This window comes from Vanacampus margaritifer, chromosome 20, assembly GCF_051991255.1.
Source record: "Vanacampus margaritifer isolate UIUO_Vmar chromosome 20, RoL_Vmar_1.0, whole genome shotgun sequence".
NCBI classification, from domain to species: Eukaryota; Metazoa; Chordata; class Actinopteri; order Syngnathiformes; family Syngnathidae; genus Vanacampus; species Vanacampus margaritifer.
In genome coordinates this window covers 16460897-16481400 of record NC_135451.1, presented here as the reverse complement: position 1 = coordinate 16481400, position 20504 = coordinate 16460897, and the positions used below count along the sequence as shown (strand labels likewise).

At 43.1% G+C, this 20504-nt stretch overlaps 2 protein-coding genes across 2 annotated transcripts; one reads left to right on the top strand and one right to left on the bottom strand.

The window, feature by feature from the left end:
* Nucleotides 1–355: 355 nt before the first annotated feature.
* On the top strand, nt 356–20402 carry pxdc1b (PX domain containing 1b). The gene is made up of 6 exons (XM_077554797.1): nt 356–452; nt 11508–11949; nt 17224–17315; nt 17383–17500; nt 17581–17692; nt 18666–20402. The coding sequence occupies exons 2-6, from the start codon at nt 11694–11696 to the stop codon at nt 18787–18789; spliced, it is 702 nt and encodes a 233-aa protein (XP_077410923.1). The 5' UTR covers nt 356–452; nt 11508–11693; the 3' UTR covers nt 18790–20402.
* On the bottom strand, nt 2251–9544 carry prpf4bb (pre-mRNA processing factor 4Bb). Its single transcript, XM_077554788.1, has 16 exons — nt 9453–9544; nt 8403–8481; nt 7109–8247; nt 6615–6779; nt 6363–6521; nt 6167–6248; nt 5894–6095; nt 5645–5718; nt 5474–5564; nt 5252–5399; nt 4898–5035; nt 4665–4818; nt 3853–3967; nt 3615–3766; nt 3436–3522; nt 2251–2961 (listed from the first exon to the last, which is right to left on the bottom strand). Exons 1-16 carry the CDS (start codon nt 9509–9511, stop codon nt 2758–2760), a joined length of 3048 nt encoding a protein of 1015 aa, XP_077410914.1. The 5' UTR covers nt 9512–9544; the 3' UTR covers nt 2251–2757.
* Nucleotides 20403–20504: the final 102 nt, after the last annotated feature.

Sequence of the window (20504 nt, the reverse complement as noted above, 5' to 3'; positions counted from 1 at the left end):
AAATTATTTATTTCATTTCAGAAAGCCTACACTACCTATAGGTTTAAAAGTGACAACATTTGGTGATTTTCATACCTCAATTAAAAATGTCATTACTTCGTCTGGCCTGCAGGCAAAAATGCTGCAAAAATGATCCCCCTGAAGGCACACCGCTACTGTGCTTTTCCGTAGCGACGTGCGTTCGCGCATGCGTAGTCAGTTTCCCAGTAGAAAAGTCCTTTACGTAAACAGGCCGCTCGCTACGCAGCCTTTTTACGTCGCTGGATTATTCTTATGAGCGTACGTTCGCACTGTGCATTCGTGAATTCAAAACACACTTAGTGCAAAGCAAAGCGGTAAGATGACGCCACTCTGGAGAATTTCAAACAATTTTCACGCCTTTCTTTTGATGGAAAACGTCAGCTTTTGAAGGATGGGGAGACCAACGCATTACCTACCGGATCTTCAGCAAAGTAAGGGACAAAGAATTATTCGTACTTTGGTGCAAAAGGAAAGATTGGCGTTGTGAATGTGCTTCGATTAACTGTCTTGTTTCGCTTTGCGTGGTGTTTGGCATTGCTATTGCTAGCTTGATTTTGTGAGGAGTTGGGTTGTTTTACAGGGAGATATTCACTTTATTACATTATTTCCGGGTGTCCGGGCAGGTTTGAAATTGTCCGTTTTTTCGTTGTGCGGCAAATAGTGCACTGCAACGTTTACTGTGGCTGGCAGACTGCTAAGCAGAGAACTTTAGCTGAGTGGCAAGTGTTGAGCTGCACCGGATGCGATGGGTACGAACCCCGCTCCAAGTTAAAAAAAAAAAAAAAGATTGTGGAGCAAATAGTTTGAATGTATGGCATCTTGTATCTGAGTATCAAGTATCTCGAGGTCAGGCTGAGTGTCCTCTTTCTCTGGAAATGAAAATATGGTCACCGTAGGATACGTTGTCCACTCGTCTGCCGACACACACATTTGCAATTGGTGCGTGCGTCTCAATTTGCGACTGCCTGCCTACCCAAACCGAGAGCTCACTCACGTCACTGATTTGTGCAGTACCTGACTTCGTCGTGCCTATGACGCCACCGTGTGGTCATTTGAGTCATAACTCATGAAATGACGTGTGTGTACAAAACTATTTTAAATGTATCTTTAAAAGAAAGGAAATACTAGACTGTTTAAACATGTTAAACTAAATACTGAAACATACAGTTGAAATATACATAAAATGTATATTTTAAAACATCTTAAAGCCCTTGAATGTAGAATATTTCATTCCGAATCGCTACTGCCACCTGCTGACGAAAAATGAAACTGCTCATACCGTTCTTCACATACACACCACGCACATAATACGTCACATCCGCAGAATGGGCGCGTGAAATTCTAACCCGAATTCAGTCTGAAAACTATTGGCCAGAGGCTTGCAGGAGTACCCATTGTGAACAGTGTTAATCTACTAATTAGAAGGCATTTCAGTCATAAATGGTCAAATAAAAATCTTATTGTAAAGTTGTTTTGGGGGAAAAAGTTCCATTTTGCTGCTTTAATATAAAGAATATATTCTCGGCCATGGAAAGAAAGTACCACGCTTCGAGCTTTTAATCAGACCGCTTTATATTGCTATTATTTTTGGGAGATTGTGACATATTGTGGACAACTTCAACTTTAATGGCTTATATTACACTATCACATTATTTAATTATGAATGTCAATGCAGAATTGTAAGGTTTTAAGCATATATTTTCAAATTTGATAATACAGTTTTGCGATAATAGAATGTTGTAATATTCTCAGAATTATTTTGAAAATTATGCTTGTTAATGCAGGATTTAAAGTGAGTTTTTGTACATTGCAATATATGCAGTTTATTTAAAAATATAGAAAGACAATATTGGCCATAATGTTAAAGAAAAAAAAAGTCAATTGACAGGAAATCGATCAAGACAATTTGTGCAGTACCGGACTTCATCGTGCCTATGACGCCACCGTGTGGTCATTTTAGTCATAACTCATGAAATTACATGTGTGTACAAAACTACTTTATTTCAAAAATGTATTTTAAATGTATCTTTAAAAAAAAAAAAAAGATGAAATACTAGACATTCATCTATTTAAAAATATTAAAATATAAAGCATACAATTTGAAAGATATTCTCTGCCATGAAAATACAACTCTTCAAGCTTTTAATCAGACTATTTTCATGTATTGCTATTATTTTGGGAGATCCATATTTAATATTGAAGGTGTGCGTAAAATAAAGACAAGCAAGGTTTGGTAATAGGAAACATTTTTATTACTAAAAAGTATATTGAAGGTGCTCTGTGGGCAGCAACTACTGAAGTTCATTGAAATCACAAGATTAGACCAAATCATCCATTTGTGAGCGGGGAACCAAAAATTGATGATGAGGGCAGTCTATGTACAGGAGGAGGAGGAGGGGTGGAAAGTGGTCGGTCGGGTGTCACGGGAGGAGGAGGAGGAGGAGGCACTTAAGGAGCCTCAATCACACCACAGTGCTTAAAAAGAAAAAAAGAGGACAAAAACAAAACAGATTCTTCCTTCCCAAGTCACCATTTCATTTGTACACGGAACGTTTGAAAGCATGCACGTCGACGTCCACTATTTACACTGGTCTCATGCCACTTAACTTAAAGCATCATTGTGGAAGTTTACAAAGACCGTGCCGCTTTGATTTGTTTTTTTTTTTATTTAAAAAAAGAAGAAGGAAAAAAAAAAGGTAATCTAGCGTGCGCTATTTACAAGTGAAGGGGGACGAATCAGATCTTCTCCTGGATGAAGGGATGCTGCAGGGCCTGGTTGATGCTGATGCGCTTGGCGGGGTCCAGCATGAGGGTGGCGTCCAGGAGGTCCTTTAGCTGCATCACCTTCTTGCGCTGCTCCTCGGGAAGACGCTGGCCGCCGATCATGTCGCCCAGCAGGTCTTTGGTGGGGTTGATGGTGCTCATCACCGTCACCTTCTCCTGCAACACATAAAAAAAAAAAGCTCACAGTTATTGACTTTAAATATGTTCTTATTTCTCTACAAACTAAATAAATATTAAAAATGCTTTATTTATATTAGGTGTTTATTTTGTATAATATACCTTTTGGTCACTCCCCCCAAAAACTTAAATTTTAATTATTGTCCTTTACATTATGATTTTTTTTTTTTTTTGCTGTTACCGAAATACAAAAATGTTCTTACTCTTGTTTTACTTTTTAGTCTACAAAAAAAAACATGTTCACGTTTTTTTTTTTGCATTTCATCTTTGTGTACGTTTCATATTATTTGCATGATTGACTTCAAAGTGTAAACGGTGTTTTTGTTTTCATTTCTGCCATCTTATTGATATTTGCACTTTTTAATTTGGTTGCGAGTGCAATTGTGACGTTTGAGGCGCGTGTTCCTTCTGTTCGGATTTGGATCATTTGAGGGTCTGGCGAGCGTGTCTGACCCTTTCCGTGACTTTGTCCACTTCGATGTAGAGGAAGTTGAGGTTCTGGTCGAAGTGTTGGTCTTTGAACAATCCTTTGCGGATCATCTGAGGAAAGAGCAGCAGCGGCGGCAGCGTCGTTGCATCAGTTTGCTTTCGTGATGATGATGATGATGCAAGACGTGGGAGGGGCCACCTACCTTGTTGGGCATTTTGCCCTTGACGTCCATGGCCAGTTTGATCATGTGATTGTTGGAGGATCCCGGGAAGAGGATCTTGCCCGTGTAGAGCTCGTAGAGCGTGCAGCCCACCGACCACATGTCGATGCCGTAGTCGTACGGTTTGCCGATGACTGGCGATGAGCCAAGCATTTATTGATTTAATTTTTTAAAAAAAAAATTTTTTTTGAAAGAAGCTAAAATCCGAAAGAGAACTCACTGATCTCCGGCGCTCGGTAGAACCTGCTGACCAGGTACGGCGTGATGTCGTTGTCGGCCACGTGCGACGCCGAGCCGAAGTCGCAAAGCTTCAAGATGGTCTTGGACTCGTTCACCTGAGGATAAACGATAAAAAAAGGAATTCTTGTGATGACTGTGATTTTTTAACATTCATATATCAGTCAATCCAAGTTACATAAATCCCTTAATAAAATGAAAAAAAAATAAAATAAAATTATAAACAGGGGGGAAAAAAACACAATAACATTCAAGTAGCTCCAAGAGGTATTTTTTAAAATAATTCTGCATGGAAATTAATTATCAAATGACAAATCGGATTTGTTACAAACTTAAAGGGATACTTTTCAGCAGTAAAAAGTTATTATTTTGTCCAAAATGAATTTGATGTCATTATTTTTCTTGTGCTTTTCCACTTGCTGTCGACTGAAGATGACATCACCTGTGCTGAGGAAGTAGGTAACGACCAATCACGGCTCACCTGTTTTCTGGGTTTGGTCAGCAAACTGAGCCATGATTGGTTGTTACCTACTTCCTCAGCACAGGTGATGTCATCTTCAGTCGATCGAAAGTGGAAAAAATAGTTTTTAAAGGTATTAGTTGTACATGAAAAATAATGAAGTTATAACCTTTTTTTGCTGCTGAAAATCTCTCAATGAATCAAGTGTCCCTTTAAGAGACTTTAAATAATTGTCAATTTCAATGAAAGCTAATGTGAATAAATGTTTCAAGTTTAGAAATGGACACCATTTGACCGGCTGTGATTTTGCGAGGCAAGCGCGAGCGTGTCGTTACCAGGATGTTGTCAGGCTTGATGTCGGCGTGCAGGATGTTGCATCTCTTGAGCAGCTTGAGGGCCAAGAAGAGCTGCTGACTGTACGAGCGCACGGCCTTGATGTGCAGCCCAACGTCCTTGCCGTACTTCTTCAGCACCTCGCGCAGGTTCATGCTGGTTCGACCACGAGGGGAGAAAAGCGTGAGAGGCCGGCGAAGGGAAGGCGAATTTCTCGCGCCTGTGTGTTGTGTACCTGAGCGGCTCAAAGACCAAGCACAGATGCTGCTTGTGGTAGAAGTGTCGGAAGAGACGCAGGCAGTGGAACTTGTCGTCGGGGTCGGCGTCGTTGAGCTTCTTGAGGAATTCCAACTCCTTCAAGCCCGTCTTCTGCCTGCCGTTGAAAACACACGGGTAAGGAGCTTGTTGCAACATGGCCCAGCTTGATCTCTTATACTCTGCTGCCACCTGCTGGTCGTCTTTTGTAATAACAACCATTGCTTCACCCTTCTCTGCAGTTCAGAGGCGGCATCAAAGCCTTCTGTATGCTCTCGCATAAAAACGTCTTTGGGTGCAAAGTAATATTTAAAATAGAACATATTGGCCATACATGAGCTCGTTGTTGCGTATGATCTTGACCGCCACCTCCTGGCCGGCCCTGGCGGTGTCACGGGCTCGGATCACGTTGCTGAACACGCCCTGGCCCGTGTAGCCGTAGACGTCGTAGCGCTTGTCCAGCGTCTCGCCGATGTTGACCCCTTGGGAGACGGCCGGCGGAATGTTAGCGATGGGAGAGCCACTTGGAATGCGCTCAAGTGTCAACGCCGCTTACTGTAGTAGCCCTCGGCGTCGGTCCAGTTGTCCCTGAGGTTGGGGTTCTCCTTGAAGTCCTTGCCCACTCCGCAGGCTCTCATTCGCGCGCTCTGGAAAACAGTCCAAAAGTCACCATCTTCACTTGCCGTGAAAATGGAAAATTTCCCACCCCCGGCTGTGATGGGCTTACATCGAAGTCTGCGGCGAACATATCGTCCGACTCGGTGAACATGTCGGGCGCCGACGGCTTCTTCGGGTTGGCCGCTGAGGACAGCGAGAGACAGAATGCGAGAGAGCGGTTGAGTGCGTGCGGCCGGCGGGTAAAAAGGGCAGAATGAAAATCGGTGCAGTGTGTTTAGGGTTAGAGAAGAGTTATGAAAATGCTCACGGCCTGATCAGACTGGCGGGACTTAAGCGGAATCAAACCAACAACCCTTACCGTCCTTCTCCTGGGCGATGAGGTTTTGCTTGGCTTTGACGTTGGCCTCGAAGGTGTTGAGGTTCTCGCGCTCGTACTCCTTGACGTCGGCGGCCACGCGCTCCAGGATGTCGTCGGGCGACGGCGAGCGGCTGCGCGTGCTGCTCTGCGGGCTGCTGGGCTCCGACACCATGTTGGCGTCCTCGCTCGCCGCCTTGTATTTCTGACACAGCGTCACGCAAACGTTAAGCCGGCCCACTCGAGTGACGACGTCGGCGCGAGAGACGGACAGACCTGCACGATGGCCATTCGTTGCTGTCGGCGTTGCTCAATCAAGGCCTCTTCGTCCACCTCCTCGCCATCAAAATCATCCAACCTGACAATACTTTGTGTTATTGTTGGTGGTGCGCAATAAGATTTTTCTAATGTCAATCTCAATAAAGTTTTGGGAAAGACGAATGCAGACATCTTAATGGAGATGAAGACTCACACGTCTTCTTCTGAGGACTCCTGGTCGACCTTCATGCCCTCCGAGAGGCTTCCCTTGAACTTGTCTTCGTCTCTGCTGCGTCGTCGTCTCCTGTCGCGTTCTCGCGACATGGAGCGCCGGTACTGCCGGAGCCTCCCGTAGCGGTCTCGATCGCCGGACCTGATGACCGGGACAGACGAAGTCAGGAAGAGCAAGACAACAACTTGTTTAAGGTAGAAACTTCTCCTTTGTCATCTTCATCATCATCATCACCTGTGTACCAGCGGCGAGCGGCTCCGTCTGCGAGGGGAGCGCCGGCGCGGAGACGGGGAGCGCCGCCTGAGCGGCGAGCGGCTCACCCGGCGACGCGAGGAGGCCGGGGGGCTGTTGTCTCGCGAGCGGTCTCGTCCTGACCCGGGTTCCGCTCGAAGCCGTTTCCTGCGTGGGCATCGAAGCGAGACGCTTAAGAAGGACAGTCAAAATGTTTGTTTGAGCAATTCACAGAGTTTTGGGGGGATTTTTTTATTTTTTATTATCAGATTTGATTTTAAGGTCATAATGTCCATTCCCAAGTATGTACAGAAGAAGGACACCCAGTAAAAACTGTGCCAAACTAATCGTTCGAGTGACTCTCTGTGGGGCAAACCCTGACCAGAAAAGCCAAAAGTCGCATTATAAATCTCATTTTAGTTACTAGCAGATTTTTACTATTGGCGGCACCGGTCCGTCCCTACCGCAGAAAATGAAATCCGAGCCTGTCCACACACCTGACAGGCGACTCTTGCCGCTCAGCTTCTCTCCTCCGAGCGTCCGGCGAGCGGCCCCTTCTGGGCGGCGGCGGCGACCTGGCTCTGGTGCGGTCGGCGGTGCCGGCCGAGGCGTGGCGCACATCTCTGAGGCGGGGCGAGGCGCTGCGCTTCCTCACAGGGCTGTGCTGCGGCCGTCGGTGCGGCGAGCGGTTCTCCTTGCCGGACGACGCGTCCTTGGACGGCGACTTGGTGGGTCTTTTGTCTCGCTCGGAGTCTGCGCGACCGGGCCGCTCTCGCCCGGGCGACCGGGATCGCGGCCGCGCTTTTTCCTGAGCCTGCCGCTCGTCCCGATGCGGCGAGGGGCGTTGCTTCTCGGCTCGGCCGCTTTTCTGCTCCGAGGGCGACTTCCTGCTCCTCTCCTTGGACTTGTCAGTGGCGTCTGAATGTTTCCTCTCCTTTGAGGCGCTTCTAACGCGGCCTCTGTCCTTACCGCTAGCGTCCTTGCCGCTTTTGCTCACCTTGTCCTGCCTGGAATCCTTGGCGGGCCGTTCCGTATTCTTGCTGGGGCTGTGGCGCTTGGAGGCGGTCCTGCTGCCCTCTGTGGAGTCCCGTCTGGATTTGCCACCTCCCGCTGCACGGGGGGAGATGACTTTCCCTGAGGTGCCCCTCTGGCGCTGCTCCCCGTTTCTAACGCGGGCATCTCCTCCGTCCTCTTCCGAGCCCGAGTTGTAACCCTGCAAGATGAGGCCCATTCCCGACTGGACTTTGCCCTCCATCAGCTGGCTGTCCAGCTCGGCTTTGATCATGGCCCTCTGCTTCTCCAGGTCCTCCAGCAGCGCCCGGTCATCCAGGCCAGGGTTGCCCGAGGACGGCGAGCTTTCGCCTTTCTTGTGGGCGGACGAGGCGAGAATGGCGGCGGCGGCAGCGGCGGTGGAGGAGGGGGAGGCGCCCTCCTTGTTGCGCTTGTGTTTCCTGTGTTTGTGGCGATGCTTACGCTTGCGCTCCTTGTCCTCCTCCGTGGCGTGCTTGTGTTTTTTGTGCTTGCTGCGATGCTTGTGTTTTTTCCTCTTGTGTTTTCCGCTGCCGCCACTGCTTTGCTGCTTGGCGACCTCCTCAGGCTTCTCGCCGTTGGTCTCGGCCTCGGCCTCGGCCTCCCCCTGGAAGCGAGAACGCGCCATTGACATTTTTATTCTTTTGTTTTATGTGCCAGTTTGAAACATATCCCCCATTTACTGGGTTCACTGTACTTGCTAATAATAATAATAGTAACAGTAGGAATGTAAGGCGTGGATGACAACCATGACGTAGCTACCTCTTCTTCCTCCTCTTCCTCAGACACGTCTCCACTGTCCTCATTGCCACTTCTCTCATGGCTTTCCATGTCCTGTTTCCTGTTCATTAAACCACAAAAAAACAACACTGAATTCAAAAAAGGTGCCAACATTAATTCACATTTTGCATTACAAAACCTTTTAAAACAGTACTGACTAAATAAGGCTAGATTCTCTTTTTGCTTTTGCATAAATGATCAAGAGTCTTAACTAGTAGACCTAGATCTAGCTTGAGGAAGTATTATTGGCTGATAACTAATCCTTCACTTACTCACAAACAAACACACACACGTAACCATTAGCAACCGGAAGGAGGCTCTTTTTTTCCCCCAGCACAATATGCTGCACTATCTTAATTATCTGGCTGGCGCTTGACCTTGCATTATTTCTTTTATTACTACAACAAACACAAAAATCAGCATTTTTTAAAATCAGATGAATGATTAATTTCTCCGTTTATTGAAACCATGTGAAGCTCAAGGGTGAACATTGAGTGAACGTCAGTTTTCCAGACGACTAATTTAGCAGGACAACCGGTGATGATTATTTAAAGCAGAAAAAAACGTGAAAAGAAAAAGTGATGAAAGGGTCATAGAAGTTCTGGTGCTGCTGTTGGCGAACATATTCAACTTCCCGGTTCCAAAATTGATTTCCAGCATTGGCCCCCAAATGCTAACCCATTTTAGCAAAGTTAGGCTACATTGCCGGATACGTTTTAACGACACTACCGCATTTTGACAATTAAATATGCAAGCTTGAATTCATTTCGCGCAATCCACGCACACGCCGCAGTGACGTGGGTGCAACACGGGGAATGTTTATATCAACGTCTGCTTGACGTTTAGGCAAACTTAATGCTACCGGAGCTAAGCTAAGAACATTAGCCAATCTTGGCAGCAGTCTTACCCTAACAACACGACTGACGTTGCGCTGTTTAACCTGCCAGTCAACTCCGGTTTTAATCAGAAATATGCCCGCATCTGATAAAAAGTTATAAATATGAACGCACGTGGCTAAAGTAAAAGACTTACACGTGCTCGTTGAAATTATTCATTCTTCTCGACGCGATATCCATTTCGACGTCGGCCATTTTCCACAACCGAAGGACCTCTTCTTCTTCTTTGACAATAAACAGCAAAACGACGACAAGCGCCTCCTGGCGTAGAGGCGGCTCAATGCTATTGCACGACATGGCTTTCTCCACCAGGGCGCGCTAATGCAAATTTACATTCGATTAGGATAGAGAGATGAAAATAGTCGGTTTTAATGTTTTGAGTCCATATCACAAAGAGTACGCAAGGCCAAATATGTGAAAAGGACATTAAACATCTGATTTACGTCTTTTAACCCCAAAAAGCCAGCAGATGCGGGAGCTACAATGAGGATGAGGTCGTAAAACGGGAGGTGCAGCAGATGCTCACTGAAAAGGACAACGTCTGTTTTCTTCCTCCTCCTGCTCCTCACCATTGTCCACTGTGCCATCAAGTACTTACTTCTTGGACCCCCTGTCAACTTTGCATTTGAGCATGCAAGGTTTGTTTTGAGGGCTTTCATCCATTAGGACACGTAAAAAAAAAAAAAATCCTTTTGAGGGCTTACTGTTCATGTAATACTATTAGACGAATAATATGCCTCATATTCTGCTTTAAGTTGATAAAACAATATAGCAAGCAGTGGTTTGGAATTCTGCTGAATCACACCGAGTGAAAATATTCGAAACTCTTGCTTTCAATCAAATGTTCGCGTATTGGACCTCGTTTTTTCCATTCCCAACGTTTGCGGCGTGCAGGCGGGAAAATGTGCCGAGTGTGCAAAATGTGGTCCAACGGTGCAGATGCATGCCGTTATTACGGAGAGGCGGGCATGTGTGGGAACACCGAGGCTGCAATTGTCACAAAATCATATCCTTGAATCATATAGTGCATATAAAAAGTCTGCACCCCCCAGTCAGAATTTTGTCAGAACAAATTATTGAAGATCATGTATTAAAAAATTACAATTATGCACAAATGTGCACACATTCCTACAACTTGGATGTGACTGTCTTCAGAATTGAACAATCCTATTCAAACTCTTGTTAAATGGAAATCATCCTACAGTTCAGCTGTTCTAGTAAGCTTTTCCTGACTTTTTTTTTTCTTTTGCTTTCTGGCTGAAGCCTGAAGGCCTTTTAATCTATTTTGAAAGGATGTCAGCAAGCTGTTCGTGGATGTGCTTTAGGATACGACAACAAAAATGCCAGGAAAAGCCTATTAGAACAGCTGAAAAGTATTATTATTATTATTATTATTATTATTATTATTATGTATTAGTATTATGCTGTTTTATGACTGACTTTGCAATAACATGAAATTATTTTGTGGTTTACACTCCAGCAAAATTTCTTCTAACAAAATAGAATTTTGCATGCAAATGTCATATTCACAATGTATCTTTTCATGTGCTGTTTTATTTTGCCGGTGGCTTCATAAAAACATAGTTTAGCATGCTGGAAATGCTTGAACATTGAAATTCTACTCCTGTTTTCTGCATTTGTTTCAATGTTTTATTCTCTTAGTGTTTTTCTCAATGTGCTCCCATTGTCCGAGAAAAGTGCTGTTTAATGTAAATAACATTTAATGACTGTAGTCAGGACATCATAACATATCATTTGTTTTCTTGCTGCTTGGAAAATGTTGAGTCAGTATTTGGACTAAATGCAACTTAAAAGCACTGCCCTTTGATTATAAATGAGAAGATGGTGTTTTGCGGGGCCCCCTAGCATTCTTTGCATAATAATGAGCTGTTGTTTAGCAAGAAATGGGGGAGCTCAGTGAGGAAAACTGAAGAAAATGGAGAAAAAATGCAGAAAAAAATTAAGAGTACATGTGGGTGAATAAATTATGAATGTAATATATATGTGTCCATTAAAAAAAAAATGTTCAAAATATATTTAATTTTTTTTTCTCATATATATATATATTTTTTTAATTGTTTCATAACATGATCAAGAAGAAGCAACAATCGTGAGTGTTTTTCTTTTCTCCCCCCCCCCCCCCCCTTTTTGCCAAATGGGCGTTATCTATGACTTGCAATGACTTCCATAGTCATACTCTCGTTTCACTCCCTCCTCAATCACGCCACGTTTGACTTCATTCTGCTGGGCCGAGCTTCGCCACATCGCCAGCAGCTCCAAACTACGACCAAAAAGAAAGAAAAAAAGTCCAGCCCAAAAGTGTCCCTCGCCCGCCCGCCCGCCCGCCGCGGCTCGGCATGCCGGACTGAGGAGCGACATGGCTTCGGCCGTGTTCGAGGGCACGTCGCTGGTCAACATGTTCGTGCGGGACTGCTGGGTCAACGGCGTCCGCAGGCTGCTCATCAGCCCGCGGGGCGACGAGGAGGACTTCTTCGAGATTCGCACCGAGTGGTCGGACAGGAATGTGCTCTACTTGCACCGCAGCTACTCGGACCTCGGACGACTGTTTCGGCGCCTCAACGACTCGTTCCCGGAGGACAGCGGAGACCTGACCGCCTCGCCCCTCGCCGAAGGTCGGTCGGGGTGGGGGGTGGGGGGGGGGGGGTCTAGTGGAAAAGGCGTTCGAGTGGGCTTTCGGGACGCGTGGGGCGTTACGTGGGATTTTGGGGGTTGTGACTGGAAGAGCCCCTTGGATCTTTTGCACTATATTTTCCACAAATAGTTTTCATTCTTTTCACCAAGTCTCCTCATGTTTAAGACACAAGTAGGCTACTAAAGCGTGTCAAAGAACTTTCTATAATGACGATTTTTTTTTCCCCCCTGAATTTTTTTTTTATTGGACATTTTAGAATGTGGACAAAAATACGATATATATGCATAATAAAAAACAAAACAAAATTTTAACTCATTCACTGCCATTGACGGCTATAGACAACAAAAATTCATTTGAACTATTTCTATTAGTTTAACATGTTTTTACTATTAAAGTCATGTGATTAATTACAATTAAAAAATTTGATTGCCTGACTAAATTAAAAAAAACAAAAAGAAAAGATTAAACAATTAGGGACGTTGTGCGATAATTTTTTTAAAATTGTAATTAATCACATGCCTTGACTAGTTAACTCACGATTAATCACAAATTTGATATCTGTTCTAAATGTACAATTTAAAAAATTCTACATTTTCATACTCTCGTTAACAAAAGTGGAAAAAATGTTTAACTAATAGAAATAGTTAAAATAAATTTTTGACGTCCATAGACGTCAATGGCAGTGAATGAGTGATTGTCAAAACAAAAAAAGTGAATTTTAATAATCAATTTAAAAAAAAATAGACATTTGACAAACATTTTTTTCTTGCACAGTTAAAAAAAAAAATCATTAATCTGTATCTCATAATTATAGATAAAACAAAAAAAATGCATAAAATAAAATAAAAAATCAATAAGGGAATAAAAACATTTAGACTTTTGACTAAAAACAAGTTCTGACATGGTAGAATTGTACTGGAAAATTTTATTTTTTTACATAATTACTTGTTGTGAGTAATTTTTCAGTGACCATTTGCACACAAAAAAACATTTAAACATTTTACAACATTTTTTCTTTCATTGAAATATATTTTAGAAAATGTATTTCCATCCCCTTTTTTTTTTTAAACGAAGGAACACATTTCTATGTGATCCATCAGTCAACTCCTCTATTCATTTTATTTCCTCTTTAAACTTCAGAACACTCAACATGCTTTCATTCAGCTTTTGGCAAACGTGACGCAAAAAAACCCCCATCTAACTATACTGCAATAAATCAAAATCAGATGTAATAACATGTACATTTTAAAAGTGCTTCATGCACATTTTCCATCCCTGCAGGTAGTGTCATAATCTTAATTTAGCATTTAAATGATGCAGGCCCATAAAAGGAAACAAACAATCAACCGTGTCAGTCACAACTTCTTGTTTTTTCAAACTCTTTGTCATGCTTGGACGGGTCAATAATGACCAAAGTCCACTTTTAGATGTCACATCAACCGCCTGAGGCCTGCATGAGAGCAGAGTCTAACGCTTATGATCATTTTTTTATTTATTTTTTTAGGACCAGAAGGCAATAAGATTAATTTATTACTGGAAAATACCCACAAATTGACTTTTGTTGCAGTCGGTGGCCGCGGATGAACATGTGATGCAGGTTTCATTTTGGTGTCAAACACACACAAAAGATGCTGCTATTTAAGTCTGTTCAATGACTCGGGGGGGTAACATTATATTGGGTTTTTATAGACATAGGTCAAAGGTCATTGGCTATTAATGCTTTAGTAGTGTGTGTTACGCTAGCCAGTCACATAACTTACTCACAAGTATACTAAAGTTACTCAAATGGGAAGTACTCATTTAAGACATGTGCTTACTGTAAACATAAATACAAATCAAGCGCTAGCTAGTGTAAGCGAAATTAGCTCACAATAACATCTGTCCCCGCACAGTCATCTGCTTTTTTTTTCCAAAGCCATACACACTCAAAGTCATATAAACTGCAGTAGAATGCGAGGGTGCTGACCCCAAGTGGACAAAAAATAATACCTGTCCTGTACTTCACATGCTTATGATATTGCGTTTCATAATGCAACATTGATTCTTATTGGAATACTCAATTCATCGAAAAAAAAAAGTTTTGATAGCTGCAGCCCTAAATCTCCTAAATAAGGCTAGGGACCATTTTTCTGTCTCTTTTTTTTTTTTCTTCTCCTGATAAGACTCCAAGATTAAAATAGATCAAAATCTCAACCGCAGCTAACGTTGCCGCTCTCTATTCATGTCATTTTCCCGTCATAAAAGCAACAGGCCTATTTTGAAATGCTACTTATGTATAGTAACAAAGTTTTTGTACTTGGATCATTCTCACCACTGCTTTTAATGCCCGTTTCAATGCAATGATGTCTGCAGTGCGGACAGACAAATATTTGTAAAAACATCCCTGCAGCTGTGCTTGGAATGTTTTTTTACTTCCTGCTGCATGGAAATAGCGGACAAGTTGTTGACAGGACAGGGAAGAGTGTCCCGGGGTGTCTTTGGTCGTCTTTCCTCTTGTTCAAAAGTGAATCCTCGTCCTGGATCGTCTCTGTTTTCCTGTGTCTGTTCAGCGTCCAGGCAACAAGGAAGGCGTCGCGCACTCTGATGTCACGATGCGAGCCAGCGAGCGAGACGACCGCATTTCCTATATTTAGCCCCCCACGCCGGCCTCTGCCGGCTACATAGCTTCCATGTGCTCACGCAGACAGGAAGCGATTCCTCACAGGCGTGTGAAAAGAACGCCGCAGTTCCACAAGGGTCGCGTCCCGCCACCTGGCACGGATCGATATGACGGCGACGATGAATATTCAACGTGTTTGGACAAGGGATTAGCGGGGAGGTCGTTCCGTGCGGATGGACGAGAAAGTGCTTGTTGAAGAGTGCGGAGGGTTCGCGGTGACGTGATCAAGTGTCCAAAATGTCGACGCGTGTTTATCAGGTCCACGCTTTTGATGGCTGCCAATTAGAGACGCTGCACTACATCGGATTGTTGTCCAACGGGCGGCTAACTTTGTTGCAAGGAAGGAAGCTTTGACATTTGGGCCTTGGCAGAGATTGTTAGCATGATGGATGACACCAGTTCCACGAACCAGGAAGTAGCCTGCCAAACAAATAATAACAGAATTTCCATCCACCAACAAACGTCGTATTCCACAAACCAGGAAGTAGCAAGTCAACTAGTTCAGTGTGTAGTTTTTATCAGCCATTTTTTTTTAATTTAGTCTCAGTTTTAGTCCAATTTCAAGCACACTTGATAGTTTTTATCGTAGTTAGTCAACCTCATCCCATTTTTGTTTACTCAACTTTATTTATAAATTTATTTTATGGAGTGCTATCCTTCGTTATGAACTCGTTTGCTCCCAAAAACGTATAAATGCGTTCTATTTTAAGTGTCCCAAAGACGTATTTATACGCTTCTTATGTTTTATTTTTTTTTATGCTATAGCACACAGAAGGCTTTGCAGTAGTACAGTGTGTAGTAGTGTTCATTTTATCAGCCATTTTTTTTTAATTTAGTCTCAGTTTTAGTCCAATTTCAAGCACACTTGATAGTTTTTATCGTAGTTAGTCAACCTCATCCCATTTTTGTTTACTCAACTTTTAGTTGACTTTGTGTACAGCATTTTACTCTTCATTTCAGTCTAAGAAAACATAATTCTATTTGTCTAATTTTAGTTTACATTTTTTGTCCACAGATAATATTGAACATTTATTTCCATTTAATCTAAAACGACTTCACATAAAATGTTCTCTCATCTTTTTTGACTTAAAATAACGTCACACACAATTAACAGTGTATCAACAAGTGGCTCTTATGACTCCATGCTACAAGCTAGTAAGTTAGCTAGCGTTAGTTAGCGGTCGGATCAACGTTGTTTGAATGTTATAGCTGTTGGGTGAATGTTACGTTGCACTCCATAGCTGCAGATTTGAAAGGGGGCGTGTCATTGTGACAGATTAGCAGAGACAGGATCATCATTTTCGAACTAAAATGTCCATAGATTTTAATTCAGTCTTTATTAAGTAAGATCCATTTTTGTCTCGTCTTTATTAGTTGACAAAAAATATTATTATTATTATTATTAATATTATTATATAATAATATTATTAATGATTTTTTTAAATTTAGTCTAGTCTCGTCTAGTTTTCGTCCGGTGAAAAATGAGTGTTAACGAAAATATTTGTATTTAGTTTTCATTAACGAAATTAACATTAAGTATATAGGCAACTGTTTAGTTTTGTCGTAGTTCTGCGCTCTACTGTGTTCTGTTGCAGTCATTATTTTTTACCTGCGTCATTAAGGCGATTTTTGTTTTGAGGGCGTAGGCCTACCATTCATCGATGACCCAAATTAGCATTTGTATGACCTTGGTGGAGGTCTGCACTCTTTTCCAGGAAGTGGGCAACTGCTGCTCTCACAAGATAATTCTTATGATACTAAATGAAAACCACTTCCTAGATGATTAGACAAACGTAATCTCTTCTCTTAATCGATTGTTGGTGGACTTCGGTGGCCCGGAAGTTAGTGCAGGAAACCAGAAGTGTTTTTTTTTTTTTAAAGATCATTTAGCAATGATAACACGCAACACAGTCCTACGAGTTCGCATTTCCTGCTTGGGTGGAGTCTCGTTGGTGTTGATTCAGCAGCAGCACAAACTTTGTTGTCAAGACTTCTTACTCACTGCTTCCACACAGCGGGAACGTTTACATCATCCTAAAATGACGCGTTGCTGACCACTCATGGGAGTCGCCCACACGTTTCTTGCCAAACGTGTTGACGTCACGCCCCACTTCCACTGTTGTAAAACGGCCCCACAGGCTTGACCCTATTTTAGCGTGGACTACAATTTTTGGAACCTCGGGAAAAGTTTACAAAGATAGGCTATTTGAATGTTGTTCTTCCAAATCAAACTCATTAACTCTTTGACTGCCAGACGTTTTCAGAAAAGGAATGCCGTGGGTGCCAGCCGATTTTAAGCATTTTGACTGATCTTTCAAGGTCCATAGAAAATTATGTGTTTGGACTATGGAAACACACATACTACCAAATGAAAGATTGGACTCTCATCTTTCATCAGAAAAAAAAAGTTTGTTTCTACCTTATTCCGTTTTTCAGTAATCAACAATAGAAAATGGTTAGTTTCACCTCTGTTTTGAAACAAACGTCTTTTAACGTCTTTGGCACTCCTCCCTAGGATTTTACTAAACGTTATTTAACGTTTTTGGCAGTCAAAGAGTTAAAAAAAAAATCTCAATCTCAATTCTGCCTTTTCAGGCCTGGAGAAAATCAAAGAAGCAAACGACATTGAGGAAAAGCTCAACGAGGTGGAAAGGCTGTTGAAGAACGCCATCAACATGCCGAGCAAGGTGAGTCAACTGTCGGTGCGTGGAACCTTCTTTTCAATTTTGCACTCATTCCGCGGCGCGTCCGTAGTATTCCAGATCCGAAGTGATGCTGACTTTTTTCGAGCGCTCGCCGCTGGACCAGCTGCTGCGGAACGACAAGGTGCACAGAATCCAGCCCTGCTTCCAGAGTCCGGTCAAGATTTCGGGTAATGATCCCCCTCAAGTGCCGCACTTCATCTTTGATTGCATGTGAAATTTCATTCGCACCCGTTTTGATACTTTCCAGAGATCATGCGCTCAAATGGCTTCTGCCTGGCGAATACCGAAACCATCGTGTTTGATCACAAGCCGCCAGACGAGAAGGAGAGACCCTCGTCCACGGACTCTGTGGAGCACACGTGAGTGGACGCAAATTATTTTAACAGCAGGCATGCATTGGAAATTTGGGGTGTAAACAAAGTAAACAGAACTACAAATTGTAAATTTATTTTATGGAGTGCTATCCTTCGTTATGAACTCGTTTGCTCCCAAAAACGTATAAATGCGTTCTATTTTAAGTGTCCCAAAGACGTATTTATACGCTTCTTATGTTTTTTTATGCTATAGCACACAGAAGGCTTTGATGCAGCCTCTCAACTGCAAAGAACGGTTGAAGAAATGGTAGTTATGACAATAACGGCCAGCAGGTGGCAGCAGAGTATAAGAGATCAACCAGGGCCATGTTGCAAACAAGCTCATTTACCCACATTTCTAAACAGATTTGCGAATAATGATGAAACTTAGCTATATTCTAATGCTAATTGCTGCAAAACAGTTTTCATGTTTCCATGTTTTTATAGCAATAGAACACATTATTGTGTGGGCCTTGCAAAATCAGTCGAAATCCAGAAAAACAGCTCGGAGCGAAGGGGGTTGCTTCAGTGAAAATGGCTGGGAGTGAATGAGTTAAAAAAAAAAAAAAGTTTTTTGTACTGCTTTATGGCTTGAATGTATTCTTCTTAGTAGGTGCAACATTAATAATCAATATCTTTTTATGTATCTATCTACTGCTCTCTCTCTCTTTCTGTTATTATCTTTTCACATAGTTTTGTTATGCCAAGGTAAACATTTCTAAATGAACAATGACCACTTCCCTCTGAGACCCCCCCCCCCCCCCTCTCATGAATGTGGCGTATTTGCTGAACTGGAAGTGTGGCAGCTCCTTGTCATGTAAAGTCGAGACCCTCCTTCTCCACCCCTTAATTCAACAGGAAGTTTGCCGGTGCAGTTCCTTCCCTTCCCTGCACGGGAAGCAAAAAGAGACGAGCAACTTCCTTGTTGTGGTCCACGCAAACGATTTGGCACTGATGCATGCTTCGCTTCTCCCGCCAGGTATGACGACGGACTTGAGTTCTTGCCCATGCAGTCGGACGTGTGCGACGGGGAAACGGAGGCGTACGTCACCAACCTGTCCTACTACCACCTGGTCCCGTTTGAGACCGACATTTTGGAATGAGGAGCTCGCCTCTTTGACGGACATGCCGCGCCTCTCCCCAGGAAGTGTTGAAGCGCTGAAGGATGGAGAAAGCACCGGCGAGATGGCACCAGTTGGACGTTTCCAGTCATCCATCCTGGAGGACGTCGAGGCTAAATGACACGCCAAAGTTCCAAGTCAGCAGTTTAACTAACACCTACTCTGGAGCCCCCTACGGGATTACAATAAGTCGTTAGGAAGCCCTTTCTGCCATCTTTGTTTATTTTGGGGCACCTAATGCAAGCGCTCAAAGAGGATTTGCGTGACGGATGTTGAGGCTTTGACAGCTAAAGGCGATGGATTATTTCTCATGGAAGTGTTGAAACAACATACCCATGCTGGTGTGCCACCTGGAACCCTTCGGGGTCCCGTCAACATTTCATGTTATGCAGCTGAATTTGCACAAAAGCGTGAAAGAATTGTCAAGAATTGTTTTTGTTTTTTTATTACCCCCATCTATTTTCTCTCATGCTTGTTCAGTAAGGTTGCAAAAATGCTGGAGCTGGCTGACTTGGGGCGAGAGGCGGGGGACACACTCATGCTCACTTTACCTATTTGGCAGTTTAGTCTTCAGTTACCCTAACATGAAGCCAGAGTACCTGGAAAAAACCCAGGCAAGTGCTGAGCGAAAATGCAAAGGCCAGAGGTCAGACTTGAACACCGCACTGCAGAACTGTGAAGCAGATGTGCTTAACCACTAGTCCACTGCGCTAAATGACTGAAAGTCTGTTTCTGTTTGTGTTTCCACCTAGATTGTAATGTTAGTAGAGGAGTGAGTTGGGGTCATGTGACGCTCTGAATCATCAGAAAAGACAACAGGCCTTGTGAGGTCAGTGAGTTGACTGAGGGTCCGATCATGGGAGTCCACTGCAGGGGAGGTGGCGACAAGCTGGCCTCTCTTTATACTATTAAGCAAACAGATGATTAGAATTGATTTCTTTTACATTGTATGGCTCCTTCCATTACAGGGTCGCACTTTTGCTTCCCTTTAGTGCCTTCAATCAGCGATGACCGCGGACAAAATGGAAAACTGTAAACTTGTGTGTGTTTTTTGTGTGCGACTGAATCCACTTTTGCCACTTGAATCACAAAAGCAGGAGACACCACATGTGGGCTCCCGACAGCTCACGTCCAGTATTGTGCCCCCCCTTGCAAATAGCGAGGCATTCACAAAGTTGGCACACGAGGCCTCGGCGTGGTTGTGTTTAGTAACACAGTCATGATCGACATTCAGCCAGTGAGAAAGTACAACTCGTTCTTCTCACGGAGTTTTGGTGTTCGAGCTCTGCCTTTTCAGAAAGACATGATTTAAAAGTTAAGAGCCTCCATATCATGCTGCATATTATATGAAATGCTGGGTGACCAAATTAATTCAGTGAATAATAAGACAGCTTTAATTATAACATTTTATTTTCTTAATGTGAATAACCAGGATCAGTTTAATGAGGACTATAATGGCAGGAATGTTTATGTTGTGAATTTTCTGTTAAGTGTTCTGACAGTATTAAAATATATATTTCAAGCATATTTAACAGCTTCTTAAAACGTAAAAATTCTTAAATGTTTTTAATAAAATGACTTGTAGCAAACAATGAGCTATTGCTTATGTTCTTCCAGCGCCATCTTGTGGTCGTGGCTTGGAGTGGTTGGGTATTTTTTTAAATTTTATTATTATTTCCATTTTTTTCCGTTTATGC

Excerpts from the sequence above, each read along its gene's own strand:
- prpf4bb (XM_077554788.1), bottom strand. The coding sequence starts at position 9,511 with ATGGCCGACGTCGAAATGGATATCGCGTCGAGAAGAATGAATAATTTC. Across the intron at positions 6,780-7,108 it reads CGGCAAGAGTCGCCTGTCAG|GAAACGGCTTCGAGCGGAAC; the intron begins GTGTGTGGACAG and ends ATGCCCACGCAG. Across the intron at positions 6,096-6,166 it reads AACGAATGGCCATCGTGCAG|AAATACAAGGCGGCGAGCGA; the intron begins GTCTGTCCGTCT and ends ACGCTGTGTCAG.
- pxdc1b (XM_077554797.1), top strand. The coding sequence starts at position 11,694 with ATGGCTTCGGCCGTGTTCGAGGGCACGTCGCTGGTCAACATGTTCGTG. Across the intron at positions 11,950-17,223 it reads CGCCTCGCCCCTCGCCGAAG|GCCTGGAGAAAATCAAAGAA; the intron begins GTCGGTCGGGGT and ends CTGCCTTTTCAG. Across the intron at positions 17,693-18,665 it reads ACGGACTCTGTGGAGCACAC|GTATGACGACGGACTTGAGT; the intron begins GTGAGTGGACGC and ends TTCTCCCGCCAG.